The sequence below is a fragment of the Tauraco erythrolophus genome, chromosome 1 (genome assembly GCF_009769465.1).
Source record: "Tauraco erythrolophus isolate bTauEry1 chromosome 1, bTauEry1.pri, whole genome shotgun sequence".
Classification (NCBI taxonomy): domain Eukaryota; kingdom Metazoa; phylum Chordata; class Aves; order Musophagiformes; family Musophagidae; genus Tauraco; species Tauraco erythrolophus.
In genome coordinates, this window is record NC_141465.1 from 109105982 (window position 1) to 109121522 (window position 15541).

At 43.8% G+C, this 15541-nt stretch overlaps 2 protein-coding genes across 5 annotated transcripts in view; one reads left to right on the forward strand and one right to left on the reverse strand.

Moving 5' to 3' along the window:
- SUPT20H (SPT20 homolog, SAGA complex component) overlaps window positions 1-1084 on the forward strand; it is a 39084-nt gene extending 38000 nt beyond the window's left edge. For 2 of the 4 annotated variants that reach the window (XM_086620928.1, XM_086620945.1), the window contains exon 23: window positions 534-681. In XM_086620928.1, the coding sequence (XP_086477054.1) occupies window positions 534-631 (98 nt within the window). In that variant the 3' untranslated portion in view covers window positions 632-681. Of the gene's footprint in view, window positions 1-533 lie in introns of all 4 variants that reach the window. The other 2 variants (XM_086620938.1, XM_086620919.1) reach the window with 2 other exon arrangements.
- EXOSC8 (exosome component 8) lies at window positions 1000-15343 on the reverse strand. Its single transcript, XM_086620954.1, has 11 exons — window positions 15291-15343; window positions 10507-10543; window positions 9341-9404; window positions 7509-7582; window positions 6899-6944; window positions 5766-5871; window positions 5633-5678; window positions 5282-5378; window positions 4154-4274; window positions 1632-1738; window positions 1000-1225 (listed from the first exon to the last, which is right to left on the reverse strand). Exons 1-11 carry the CDS (start codon window positions 15305-15307, stop codon window positions 1110-1112), a joined length of 831 nt encoding a protein of 276 aa, XP_086477080.1. The 5' UTR covers window positions 15308-15343; the 3' UTR covers window positions 1000-1109.
- Window positions 15344-15541: the final 198 nt, after the last annotated feature.

Sequence of the window (15541 nt, forward strand, 5' to 3'; positions counted from 1 at the left end):
TGAAAACAGCATGAATGCAAGCACCTCTAAGTTCAAACGTAGCGCTGCTACAGTCAGTACATGGAAGCAGCAGCTCTGGCAAAGCATTCCTTTAGCTTTCTGTCATTCAGATGCCTTATGAAAATATTGAAATATTTTTTTAGCAGAGATATCCTCTGTGATACATATAAAAATATATTCAATGCATACACTGAGAAGGCAGTACGTTGAAAGTGTACTACATAACATTCACTGAAGTTGCTGAGTTACTGCAGTTACTGCAATGGAGAGAAAGGGCAAAGAAACAAAGCTGTCCCAAGTACACGTGTGAAATGTTAGATGTGCCCTCAGCAGGCTTCTGTGCCACTGGTGCTGCTTGACTGTACTCATTACCTACTACATGGTGCATTCCTTTTGTCAACCCCATGCTTCCTTTTTTTTTTTTTCCCCTTCCCATTTTTCCCCCTGCCTTCCTCTCATCCTTCCCGATGTGAAACATAGCTGTACAGTCAACACTAAAACAAGCTTTTTCTCCCCGTTCTCCTCCATGGCAGCAGTTGCGATTCTTGCAGCATCAAATGGCTATGGCAGCAGCAGCACAAGCAGCTCACCTGCAACATCGACAGCATTCAGGCAGCCACTCAAAAAGTAAAAGGAAAAGAGGCACACCAGCCCCTCCGAAGTCCTGAGACTTGCCTCCCCCTCCCCCCCCCCAAATAAGAAAGTGATTCAAAGGGGATTTTTTTTCATTTTGTTTTGTTCAGATTAAAAAGGAGAAAGCTTAAAAACAAATCATTGTTTTATATTACTGGTGGAAAATGAACTTTTGACGTTACACTGAAATAAATGAACTGTTCTTGGAAGCCAACCCTACAGAACTTAGAGATTTCATCTGTAAAGCAGCTAGGGTCTGGTTTCCTTACATCACTTAATTTTTTAACAGAACCTTTTATCTTGTATTTTTTACCACTCAGCAGCATTGTACATAGTATAAGGGTGAAAGACATTTTAGAAAAACTGAACTTTGTAAATGTAGTATTGGTATTTGTTTATTTAGTATAAAAGGTTTGTGAACACTGTAACAAATACAATTTTTACAAATTCATTTCTGAAAAGATCTCTCCTTTTGTTCACTTGGGCTTTATACTTTTTATTACTTTGTCTATCAGCTTCTTTACTTCTTTGTGTCTTGTAATTGCTCTGGTGATACAGTCCTGAAGCTTGGCTCCTGTAAGAGGACTTCCACCTAAAAATTAAAGAGAAAAATTTGATTTTCTTATACTTCAGTTAAGTATCTCTACTTGTGTTTTCCAAATAGGAGTAATAAGTAATACAGTAATTCTCATGACCAACAACTTTCACCTCTAGCCTCAGGAATTACAACAGACAGGAGATGTGCTCAAAACCTGTCCTTTGCTGTAAGTGAGTCAAGCTGTGACTTCTTTTTGAACTCAAAATAGACTACTTCAGCTGGAAGGGACCTACAACTTCAGTCAAGCCACCTTTTTCAAAATGAATTTCAAGAGCAAGTGGAGCAGACAGCCCATTATCATAAAGCACCCACGTTTTATAAAGGAAAGCAGATACATAACATCTAGGTCAAGAGAAGACTGTCATCTCCATAGGTTCCTCTGTAATAAACTTGGAAGTACCTGGTTTATGGACAGAACAAAGTCTGCCTTCATCATCAGTTACAATAGTTACTGTTCCAGTGGCTAGGTCTTCTTCTTCAGCAGTTGGATCAACAATGAGCAATGTGCTTGTGAAAGAAAAACATACGCAGACACATTAGTATAAGTTGCTCCATTAGCATTATTGCAAAGCACACAACTTACTAATTTTTACTGTAGTCTTACAACATACTTCTGGGTGGATTTAGCGCTCAGGCTTATCTGTTTTCTTACCAAAATGGACCAATTTTAAAACGGAAAAAAACACACCAACAAAAAGTGAAGTGGGAGTTTCCACATATTCAAGTGCGTGTGCCTGTTAAAATGCTCACTGTTGAAAATACACCTTTACACCCAAGTTTCAGAGATCTGAGACACCCATGTATTGCAAGAAAAAGCCATTAAACTGCCACTTGCAAAATGCAGTCACTTACTTCATAGCTATGCAAAGAAAATGGCATTTTTTGGGGTGTAGTCTCCGCTAATCTCTACTAGACCTTAAGGCAAAACTCATTTCCAATGGTAAATTCACCAAAGTAGTGCTCAGTTTCTTGTCAGAGAACTCTAACACCACTCAGACTAGGAATAGCTCAAAAATGGATTTACTGCGTTCCTGAAGGCAGCCAAAATAAGCTGCCGCACATCACATGATGCAAATCATTGAGGCATTAAATATTGCTATTTAATAAGTTAAAAATAGAGCAAACTAATGGAAAAAGAAAAAAGAGGATTTAAGCTATAAGCCAACTTTGCACAAGAAAAGCTTAAAAAAAAGCTGAACCACCACCGTTCAGCCTTAGTTTCTTCAAAAAACAAAAACAAAAACAAAACCAAACCCCACTACCATTACTACCATGGCTGAGGTGCAGCTATTATGCCAGGGAAGACTTTAGCTGAAGTTTTCATGAAGCCTCACTTTACACTGTTAAACTAAAATTTAGTATTGATGTAACTGAACTCAATTTAGCAGCTGGAGTACAGCTGTGCCAAGTGATGTTAATGACAAGTTTGCGGGGATGGGGGAGTCAGGAGCAAGGCTGTAGGAGCTCATTACACAAAAGAGATGGAAGGGTAACAATTTTCAATCTGAACTCATATGCAATGCGTAATTATTAAAGCATATTTAAAAATTAAAGCATAATTATTAATGCATATCAATCTGAGTTTTTCTGGGTAATTTAAAACTTCACCAATAGTTTCAGATTGCCATTTAACAGCAATAGTGTAACAAAAACATCAGTCCATAGCTACACTACTCAAAAATACTGCTTTATTAATTCTACCCACATGCACGCCACAGGAGCCAGCTGTGGCGCTGCACTGTGCTCTGCAACGTTCCTTGCCCATCACCACGCTATCTAGCAACCCGGAAGTTTTATTTATTCAAGGAGAGCTTTTACGCAGACGAAAAATGTCTCTGGAAGCCAGAGTATGTTAAGCATATTATTTAGAGGGCTATGTCAACAGCTGTAGGAAAACTAATAAACCAGAATTAAAAACAAAAAAAGAAAAAAAAAACATTCAACACAGGCACACACAGGCACACCCCCCCTCAACAGTTAGTTTTAGGAGCTAAGGGGAGACTTAAGTAACTTGTTTGATGCAAAAGTCAGTTTCAGTGAAGTGAGCAAAGCCCAACAGACTGTGACTATTAGCTTCCTTCCAAAGGCAACTTAATATTTGTGTCACTGGTAAGCATGTGTCATTTATGTGCAAATACCCTACTGACAACTGCCTGCCTGTCATGCTACCCAAACTCTCTCAGTCTCCATCGGCCCTTCGGACCTGCAGGAACTGGTATTAAAGCAACTAACAGAAGCACTCTGAAGTACTGATAACTTTCTGCTTTGGTTCATGTTGGTAATCACTTGGTCAATACGTGAGTTCAGTGCTCCCCCTGCTCCATCTCATACTGGAATTAAAGGGCCTATTAATCTTTTCTGCGGATGCAGATTAATGCACCATAAACCCCTGACGTCTCTAAATGTGCGTAAATCTGACATCAGATTCACAGCATGGTGAGCATCGTATTATTTGTTATTTTCAACTTTTCAAATTGATACCACCATAAATAACTGCATTTCTTACAAAACGGCAGCAGAATGCATACTTAGCCATACTTGGGACTAATGAAGAGCCAGTAAACAGTTTCGGGTAAGGTGTCAAGTTATCAGATGTGATTATTTGGAATTGTCACAATCAGATTCTTTACCTACATGAACAATGCCTGAAGAGTGCTGGTCATACTTCATCTTGGGTAACTAAGTTTTCAGTTACCCAGAGATGCTGCTGTTCTAACTGGACCATCACTTCTTCCTACCACAGAACGACAGGTCAGTTCAACACGGGAGGCTGCGGATGTAAGATCAACTGGAACAGCCCTGCTAGAGACTGCACGTTCTTCACGAACAGAAGCGCAGAAACATCCCTGGCAGCATCCTCTGTCTTTTACTCCTTTTACATACACAGTTGTTTCCATAAACACAAATGGGTTACAAACTTACTCATCGAATATCGCAAATGATGTAGCAACTGGATGCTTTCTGATAATCAAAGGATTCTTCTGTTTTAAATTAACTTCTGATAAACCAGTTTCTTCATTTATAGTAACTGATGGCAATTGTACTGAAGAGATGAAAAAAAATTACAACGGTATAATATTAAACATTGCTGGTTTGAGTAGGCCTAGAGATGTCCAAGACTACTGAAATATTTAAGTTGTTCTTTTACTATACTGGTAAGCCACTGAAAACAGATCAGAACAGAGTTTTGGCTACATTACTGGTGTTCTGTACAAAAAATTTCTTGAATTCAAGGTAGCTTAGAACTAGCCATTCGAGAAAGTACTCTCCTCGAGCTAACGCTCTTCCTTAAACAGAAGCGTTTTCTGCTTCCAAAACGCCATACAATTACAGTACCTTTAGAGTCATACTTAACAAAAAGTACTTTTCCCAAAAAAGCCTGCTGGACATATAAAAAACAGTGCAGTCTGATCTTCAGGTTAACTCTTGCTCTGACAAGCCATACACTGTTGGAGACAGGAAAACCAAGAGCACAGTAGCTATAGGAATGGAAAGTCAAGCAATTAAGTTAGAAAAGGAGTCCTTGCTGTAAGCTTCCCTTTGTACTGCTTCCTACGTGCATTTGTAAGGCACATGCCTATGAATAATCAATCCATATGTTGCATGCATGAAAACAAGTTTTTCCAAACTACAATACATTAAGCTAGGAATATTCTGTTGTGACAAATAAGCAAAGCCCCCAACAACTTACTCTGCCTCCACAAAATACACTAACAAGGTAAGACCCTGATCCAGACACTGAAGTTGTTTGTAACTCCTGCTGGAAGACTCAGCTCTTTGACACAGAAGAAGACATGGCACAACAGCTGTTAGTCTTGTAAGACAGCGTTAACATGCATACAAAAGGATCCTACTCCTCAGATGTTACACATCTATGGCATCCATACCATCATTTCCACTGTGTTTTAGGAATTTAGCACTCAAATGAAGGAGGAAAAAAAGCAGTCTTAAGGAACTGTGAACCAGTTACCTATTCATCATGATTCAAAACTCACGTATTTCTCCAACACCACTCATCAGTGTGCATCTCTTGCTCTAGAGAAGACTTACCATTTTTTAACGCTGCTAACAAAGCAAAGGCACTGGCATCCAAAATGTTTCCATCATAGTCCAGACATATGATATCGCAGTATAACACCCAAGCAAGCTATCAAAAAAGGTTTGCACATGTGAGATACTACAGCAGCAAAGCAAATGATGCAATATCTGAGAAAAAGCCGGGCACGTGAACAAAGACACTTATTTCTATCATACAATTTTTACAGCTCAGATGTAAATCAAGCTATGAAGACTAAAAAGCAAAACCAACAATAAACCAACTATAACCCCAAATACCTTCTTTAATGTCTCAGCACTGTGACCTTGTTAGTATGTTCATCTTCACTTTGAGACACAACTTACCTTGCCATTTGCAATACATAGGTCTTCTTTTGCTATTATCTGTGAACTAAAATAAAATGAGAGAGTAAACCAGGAAATAGAAATTTGTTTTGCAGAGTCATTTGTGTTTCAAATGCGGTAAGATGACTCTTACTTTTCAATCACATCTGCGATGAACTGGCTTGCTACTTGAGCCTCTTCACCAGGTGGTCCAGAGCGAAACCTCGTTGAACAGAGGGACGGCAGTTCTACATTTGGAACTAGGTGGCAAGAATCGTTAGTCATAAACTAAAGAAAGCAGGCAATGGGATATCAAAAATAGAAATAAGACCATACACACTCTTAACACATTTTATGTACTTTAAATGAAAGGCAAGGCCAAGAATTTTTCAATCAAGCCTTCCTACTTCTCCCCTCAAAAACAAAGTTTTGCATGAGTTTGTATTAAAGAACTTACAGTACTCTGTACTCAGAAACTACTTATTCCATGGAGAAGCACATATTCCTAACTACCATTTTCTGTTTGCAATTCTGCTATGAATACCATGACCCCACACAAACTCTTCTTGAAGTGTTAGAAACAACAGCTTTTTCATCCCACTGCCTGACTTCACTGGTATGTTATCTGCTATTTATCAACCATTAAAACCTGATGCTTTAGACTTGAAGCAAAAACATGCATAAACGTTTGTGAAAAAAAACCCTAACCATAATCAAGTCCACCGAAAACAACATACTTTGGAGATACTTTATAAAAAGAGGATTTAGTATAAGGTCTTCGTTCCATGCAATTATTTTATTTCAAAAGAAACTCCAAACAGGAGTGAGGATGTACCTCTGGGACTTCTGCATTTCTCTGAGAAATAAGCAGGGTTTATTTAACCGTTTTTAAGAGTTAAATTTTTCGCCTACTGGGACTTCAAGACAAAAGTTAATGTGCCTTTGCACAACCTCACAGGCCACAATCTTTTATAGATGAACTACCTCACCCCTCTTAACATACACACTTCCCCCTGCTGCAGGTTTGTTTTTGGCCCGGCCTGGAATCAGCAATGCGATGGTAGGTTTACATGGAAAACTCACAAGCAGAGCAGGGGGAATTCAGAAATTTCTGAAGTACCACTCTGTATATGTCAATATGGAAACTGATTTTAAGGAAAGTAATCCAATTTTACACAAATTCAGTTTTTTAAGAAGTCTGCACAACACATTCAACCTGTCCCATTATTACAGCCTTTTAGCTGAAGCAATACAAGATCTGAGTGAGATCCATACTGAAAAGCTTACCAATATATCCCTTGTTAGCAGAATCTACTGCAGGTGCAGCAAGTTCCTGGAGAAAAAAAGACAAAAATTAAGAGCTGAATTTTGTACAAAAAGATTTTCCAGCTATTCTATATACAAATGGTCATTTTCTTCCCAGTTATCATTACAGTAAGATTTCCAAGAGCCATTTTTAATCAGTCTCTGTCTGTAATTTTCCTGTGGCAAAACTCAATACAGAGACGTGAAAAGCTTTATCTCATAGTTCATGGCAGGCCAGCAGTAAAGTTGAGACTACAAAGCATTTAATAGTCCAGCCAACTAATTAGCAATGCATTTATTGATCAATATTCAGTAACTCTTTAATTATATAGCTTCTATCTAAAAATAACAAAGACTTTATTTTTGTATATATTTCTTTCCCCATGCACGATACACATTACAAAAATACATGTTCTCAGACTATACAGGTAGGATTTGATAATTACATTATAGATTAACTTTCACGTCTGAAAGTAACTCAGGTGAAAGACTGCAATTGTGTCTGACTGGCATATTTTTGTAACTCTGCAGGAGATTCACTCTAAACACAAATGCACAAGTTCAGCTCAGTTAAAATAAAAACCAACCATACCGCTTTAACTCCACAAATCACCGTAGTATTTCCTAACTTCACCAGGGCAGAACCATCTGCAGTTGTAATTGAACCTGAAAAGAGAAAGTGCTGTTCAATAAAATCTATTTTTCCATTCAAAGGGCCTTAATTAACATCCACGTTCTGGAAAGTGCTTACTTTCCATCATTTTATATTAAACACAGGCTAGAGCAAAGTCTCGATGAATCCCAGGTGGGAATAGAATCTCTGAATTAAACAATCACACAGAATCACAGAATGGTTAAGGCTAGAAGGGACCACTGGAGGTCATCTGATCCAACTCCCCTGCCCAAGCAGGGCCACCTAAAAGCAGGTTTCCCAGGACAGTGTCCAGATGGCTTTTAAATATCTCCAAGGATGGAGATTCTATAACATCTCTGGGCAACCTGTGCCAGCGCTTGGTCACCCTCACAGTAAAAAAAGTGTTTCCTCACGTTCACAGGCAATCTCCTGTGTTTCAGTTTGTGCCCACTGCCTCATGTCCTGTCACTGGGCACCACTGAATAGAGCCTGGCTCTGTCTTCTTTACGCTCTCCCTTGAGGTATTTATATACATTGACAAGATGGCCCCTGAGCGTTCTCTTCTCCAGGCTGAACAGTCCCAGCTCTCTCAGCCTTTCCTCATAGGAGAGATGCTCCAGTCACTTCATCATCTTTGTGGCCCTTCGTTGGACTCTCTCCAGTATGTGCATGTCTCTCTGGTACTGAGGGCCCAACACTGGACACAATACTCCAGGTGTGGCCTCACCAGTGCTGAATAAAGGAGAAGGATCACCTCCCTCGACTTGCTGGCAACGCTTTGCCTAATGCAGCCCAGGATAATATCGATCTTCTTTGCAACAAGGGCACGTTGCTGGCTCACGTTCAACCTTGTGCCCACCAGGACTCCTGGTCCTTTTCTGCCAAGCTGCTTTCTGGCTGGGTGGCCCACAGTATATATTGGTGCCTGGGGTTGTTCCTCCACAGGTGCAGGACTTTGTGCTTCTCTTTGTTGAACCTGATGAGGTTCCTGTCAGTCCATTTCTCCATCCTGTTGAGGTTCCTCTGGATGGCAGTACAACCCTCTGACATTTCAGCCACTCCTCCCAGTTTGGTGTCATCTGCAAACCTGCTGAGGGTACACTTTGCCCCATCATCCAAATCACTAATGAAGATGTTGAACAGGACTGGACCCAGTACTGATCCCAGGCACACTTTTTTAAACCAGGAATCATAGATGGTTACTGTAAGCCCACCTTCTGGCTGACTTCCAGCAAGACCTAATGGAAGGCAGCATTGTGTAATAGAAGAGACCCGCAGTGTCAAGTTTGAGCAATAATCAGCAACTATTCCATGCTGGTACGCTAACCTGTATTTTACTTTTAGAAATTACGAGGTATAAGAAAGGCAGGTGAGGTGCTGCTGCTCACTGCATAAGAGGTATCTTGCCTCTGCTTGAGAGTTGTTCATCAAGCTTAGAACAAAGCAGAAGCCAAGAGTCATTGCCTCTTTCAAGATGCTAGGGCATCAACTTTGCACTGCTCAGTATATGCCTGGACACTGCCTTCAGCATCTGTAACATACGTTTCCAATTTTAGAAAGAGACAAGCTTCCATAACCACCTAAACTGTGCCGTGCACACCAACCCAGGAGCAAGACCGAGTAACAATGCTCAAACATATTACTGTACCGTGCATTCTCTTTAATGCTTGTTGAAACTATAAATAAAAATCCTTCCTCTTTCTTGTTTCAAAACGCAAGAACCAAGAAAACTGATTAGCAAGCCATTAAGATCACCTCCCCCATTACTATTATTCCAAATAAGCACTTGCCTATGTTGACAGTGGTTGCCCGGAATTCACCTAACTCCCTTCCATCAGGTCGACAGTTCTCTTTCTAAACAAAAATTACAAAGTTCAAATTAGAAAACATATTTTATTAACTAACACAACAATATTTATGCTATAGGAGTTCATATAAAATAGCATTCTCTTCTTTTTAGCAGAAATAAGCAGCTACGAAAATGCTAGGGAAAACTCAATCGTATTCTAGCCAGTTTTTCATCAATTGATACATAATTTATTGTTGCAGGCCCACAAAAACACTATTTTTTTAAATTTATTGTAATTTATTTAGAAAACAAATATAAAAACAGATGGATTGTCTCAAGGGGAAGTACTACAGGCTAGATTCAAAATATCATCCAAGAATGAACACTCATTGAATGAACACTCATGTTAAAATTAGTTTCTACCTGTTTGCATTGTTTAGATTTGTAGGTCATTCCTCTCTCCCATGTCCACCTAGTGGAGCTCTTAAAATTAATGTCAGAGTGAACTAAAGGGAAAAAAAAAAAATCACACTTCCCCCCTAAAAAAATGTTCAAATACTGTCAGTCAGAAGCTGTACAATACCTGAACCTTAAGTTAGAAATTGCATCAATTCACCATCATGTTAGATCTGAATTATCATTCATCACAATTTCAAGCCTCTCAAAAGCAAAGATTTTTGGTTCAATTAGGAGAACCAAAACGGACTGCAATAATACTGGATCCGTTTCTAAGTCGATACTACCTCAGTAATGAATAGACTAATTTAATACACCAAAAAGTCAGTGGCTTTCCTTCACAGTTACAGTGAACATGGTTAGCAGTGATATTCACTGTCATTCATTTTTAGTGGCATCTAAAAGCCTGGTCTGACATAATTTGGTACTAGACACAAACTTGCATCACCATCTTGGTTGAATTTAACTTGCCTTCCTTTCAAGGCCAATGGAAGCATTTACCTATCCAGTTGAACAGGGACACAACCTGCTGCAGCAACAATGCCACAGACAGATGGAAACACCTGTTCTGAAGAGTACGACCATTTTTCTCCTGCTCAGTGAGTTTTTTGATTTTCCCTTATATTTTCAGGTTTCCATACAGAAAAGCAGAAGCAAGCAAGAAAAAACTGATTACAGGCAATTTATACATGCATATCGTGGTATACTCACCAAAAATCTTCTGTAATATTCCAACGGTTCCACTGTTCTAAAACAAATAGAAAGGGAAGTTCACATGCAAGCTCCCAGGTAGGTAAGAGATAGCAAAAAAGATAAGTAAGCACTAACCTGTAACAACAAATAATTTGAGAATCAAGATGACTGGCAAAGCTGCTTAGTAATACGGTTACAGACAGATGAAGAAACTCTAAACTGATCTAAGAAAAAGATGTTTTCCTACATTCACTTCCAAAATGCTTCTTCCTTACAAGGAAACTGCCTGCACATACATCTAACAAAAACTACTAGCTTTCACCTCAATAGTCTTGACTATTAGTTTTAATTCAAAAGCAGTGTTTATTGAGGCAAGGGTGCAGAATGTTTCGGAAGAAATGCAGACAGGGTAATTTTACTGCAGTGTTTGAAATATCTGTTAGTTCAAGGACTGCATTCAGATTTACAAAATGGTTTAAAACTATTGTATTGGTTTGAAATGTTACAGTTTTTCTTAGAATCTTTAAGAAAATACAAAATTAATAAATATGCTTCATGCAGTGCTTCAGCTGAAAAATAATTAATGCTTCTTATTAATTACATACTACTAATGGCATTTATGTATTAGCATTTTAAGCAGAGAACATTAAAATAAAAAAATCTCATAAACATGTCATTAATATTTGAACAAAGCCTCTCAGTTTTGTTAAAATAAGCACTTCTGGGGGAAAAAAAAAATAAAAAAGGATAACTGGAAAAGGCAAGTTTTCCCAACGCAAACTAATATGTAGATGTATCACTACTCATGATGGCAAGCATGAATTAATCCCTATTGGTTTCCCATATGTTGGTCCTGTACTACTGTTAAACCCAACACATGGCCTGTTCTTTTCCAATTCATGTAAAAGCATTTGCTAAACCTTGTTTCACACATTTAAACCATAAATCGCAGGTACGTTCAAACGAACTTACGCTGCCATCCAAGAGAACCCCTGTCGCTCCAGCCAGCGAGTCGGCTTTGTCGGAGGCCCAGCTGAAGTGTATGTACACCAACGCACGCAGCATGGGAAATAAACAGGATGAGCTGGAGATGCGTGCACATGAGCAGGGCTACGACCTTATTGGCATCGCGGAGACGTGGTGGGACGACTCCTATGACTGGAGTGTCAACATGGAGGGGTATAAGCTTTTTAGAAAGGACAGGAAGGGGAGACGAGGAGGGGGTGTCGCTCTCTACGTCAGCAACCGGCTGGAGTGCGTGGAGCTTCGCCTGGGGTTGGAGGAGGAGCTGACAGAGAGCTTATGGGTCAAGATTAGAGGACGGGGACGGATAGGCGATGTTACGGTAGGGGTCTGTTACAGGCCACCTGGCAAGGAGGACAGAGCAGATGAGGCGCTTTATAGACAGATAGGAGCAGCCTCGCGGTCACAAGCCCTGGTCCTCATGGGGGACTTCAACCACCCTGACATCTGTTGGAGAGACAATACGGCAGGGCACAGGCAGTCCAGGAGGTTCCTGGAATGTGTGGATGACAACTTCCTCCTGCAGGTGATAGAGGAGCCGACAAGGAGGGGTGCCATGCTCGACCTTGTGCTCACCAACAGGGAGGGACTGGTGGGCAATGTGAAACTTAAGGACAGCCTTGGCTGCAGTGACCACGACACGGTGGAGTTCAAGATCCACGGGGCAGCAAGGAAACTATACAGCAAGCTCTGTGCCCTAGACTTCAAGAAGGCGGACTTCGGCCTCTTCAAGGACCTGATGGGCAAAGTGCCGTGGGAGGCGGCCCTGGAGGGACGAGGGGCCCAGGAAAGTTGGTCCACATTCAAGGAGCACCTCCTCCAAGCTCAGCAGAGGTGCATCCCGATGAAGAACAAGTTGGGCAAAAAGACCAGGAAGCCCGCGTGGATGAGCAAGGAGCTCCTGGACCAACTGAAAATGAAGAGGATAGCCTATAGAGGGTGGAAGCGGAGACAGCCTGGGAGGAATACAGAGAAGCTGTACGAGTGACCAGGGATCAGGTGAGGAAGGCTAAAGCCCTGAAGGAATTAAATTTGTCAAGGGATATAAAAAGCAATAAGAAAAGCTTCTATAGGTATGTAGGGGACAAAAGGAAGTCCAAGGAGAACGTAGGCCCCCTCCGGAAGGATACTGGTGCTCTGGTTACCCGGGACATAGAGAAGGCTGAGGTACTCAATGAATTTTTTGCCTCAGTTTTCACTGATAAAGCCTCTTGTCTTACCACCCAAGCTGTGGAAAGAACTAGCAGGGACTGTGAGGATGAACCACCGCCCACTGTACTTGAAGAGCAGGTTCGAGAACATCTGAGGAACTTGAAGGTGCACAAGTCCATGGGACCTGATGAGATCCATCCACGGGTCCTGAAGGAACTGGCGGATGAAGTTGCCAAGCCACTGGCCATTGTATTTGAGAAGTTGTGGCGGTCTGGCGATTCTTCTCTCTAAACTAGAGAGGCATGGGTTTGATGGATGGACCACTCGGTGGATAAGGAATTGGCTCAATGGCCACACTCAGAGAGTAGTGGTCAACAGCTCGATGTCCAAGTGGAGACCGGTCACGAGTGGCGTCCCTCAGGGGTCCGTGTTGGGCCCGGCCCTCTTCAACATCTTTGTCGGTGACGTGGACAGTGGCATGAAGTGCACCCTCAGCAAGTTCGCCGAAGACACCAAGCTGTGTGGTGCTGTCGACACGCTGGAAGGGAGGGATGCCATCCAGAGGGACCTCGACAGGCTGGAGAGGTGGGCCCGTGTCAACCTCATGAAGTTCAACCAGGCCAAATGCAAGGTCCTACATCTGGGTCGTGGCAATCCCAGGCACAAATACAGACTGGGTGGTGAATGGATCGAGAGCAGCCCTGAGGAGAAGGACTTGGGAGTACTGGTGGACGAGAAGCTCAATATGAGCCGGCAATGTGCTCTTGTGGCCCAGAAGGCCAACCGCATCCTGGGCTGTATCAAGAGGAGCGTGGCCAGCAGGTCGAGAGAGGTGATTCTTCCCCTCTACTCTGCCCTCGTGAGACCTCACCTGGAGTACTGCGTCCAGTTCTGGAGCCCCCAACACAAGAAGGACATGGACCAGTTGGAGAGGGTCCAGAGGAGGGCCACGAAGATGATAAGAGGGCTGGAGCACCTTTCCTATGAGGACAGGCTGAAAGAGTTGGGGCTCTTCAGCCTGGAGAAGAGAAGGCTCCGGGGTGACCTTATAGCGGTCTTCCAGTACCTCAAGGGGGCCTACAGGAAAGATGGGGAGAGGCTGTTCAGGAGGGCCTGTTGTGATAGGACAAGGGGTAATGGTTTTAAAATAGAGGGAGGTAGATTCAGGTTGGATATTAGGAAAAAATTTTTTTACCATGAGAGTTGTAGAACACTGGAACAGGTTGCCCAGAGAGGTGGTAGATGCTCCATCCCTGGAGACGTTCAAGGCCAGGTTGGATGAGGCCCTGAGCAACCTGATCTAGTTGGAGATATCCCTGTTCCTTGCAGGGGGGTTGGACTAGATGACCTTTGACGGTCCCTTCCAGCCCTAACCATTCTATGATTCTATGATTCTATGAAATCTGAAGAATCAAGGACATTGAAACAGGTTGCCCAGAGAAGTTGTGGATGCCCCATCACTAGAGATGTTCAAGATCAGGCTGGATGGGGCTTTGAAAAACCTTAATTGAGCAAAAGATGTCCCTGCCCAGGGCAGCAGAGTTGGACTGAATGATCTTTGAAGGTCTCTTCCAACCTAAACAATTCTAAAAGAAGCAGTTATAAATGAGAAGCCACTTAATTCCTTACTGTTTTAAGCTCCTTGTAATCCTTCACTAAACTCATTCTGCCTGTACTTCTTCCCTTCGGCAGAGAAGGCTGTCCTCCTCCACTCCTACTGCCCCAGGAACCATGGGTCAGCTCCGGCTGGCAGGGCCTCTGGAGGGTGTTGGGTCCAACTCCTTGCCCAAACCAGGTCCACACAGAGCAGATCTATCGCCCAGAGCCTTGTCCGACGGCACTGACTGTCTCTGAGGATGGAGATACCACAGCCTCCCCGGCTGACCACCCTTCGCTATGGCCTCCCCCTCCAGTATCTCTTCAGAATCATGTTTCAACCTGATTTCACCGTCTACCTCTTCTGTCTTCTCCACACTCCACCCCATGAGGTAGCTCAAGGCCCTACTGATCTCTGCGCTCAGCCACGCTTTTTTGAGACTAAACAAACAGCAAACCCAGCTGGCTCGGCCCCTCCTCGCACACTCCGGGGCTCCGGCCCCTCGGCACCCTGGCGGCTCCCTGCCGGGCGCGCCTCCGCCTGCCCACACCTCTCCCGCACCGGGGTGCCTCAGAACGCGCGGCCGGCAGCCCGGTTTCCCAGCGCCGCGGTCACGACGCGTCCTGCGCTGGGGTGCCCGGCGGGACGCTCCACGGGGAGCACCCGGCACCCGCCCGCGATCCGGTAACGCGGCGCTACCTCACAGCCGGCGCCGGCCGCGAAGCGGGCGCTGGAACGGGCGGCTGCCGGCTCTGCCGCGCGGATCGCAACGCAGCGGGACACAGCGCCGCACAGAACACTACGCTAGTTAAAGGGAACGAACCGGAGCCCCGTCCCTCCCTGGCGACGGCGCAGGGCCGCGGCGGTAACGGGGTAAAGATCTCAACGGCCCCCGAGCGCTGCCTGTGCCCTCAGGAACGGACAGAGGGGCGCCCGTCGGCCCGCCCGCCCGCCACAGGGGCCGAGGAGCGGGCGGGACACCCCAGCGCCGCGCAAGCGAGGGACGGCGGCCACCGGGACCGCCACTTACTTGAAAGCCGTCGCCATGGCGGCGCCGCTGCCGCTCCGGATGTGCTGCCGCCCCGTGACCCGGCCGCCCGGAAGCCTTTGCCGGCGGCGGCAATAGAGGCGGCGGCAATAGAGGCGGCGGTGCTGACGGGCTCCTGCCGCCAGGGAGCGCCAGCGGCTGCCAGCGCTACTGGCCGGGCGGCGCGGCCGCTCTTGGTGGCGGGCGGTGAGGCGTTCGCTTCCGCGCTGCTGTCGCCGCGCGATAGGGCGCCG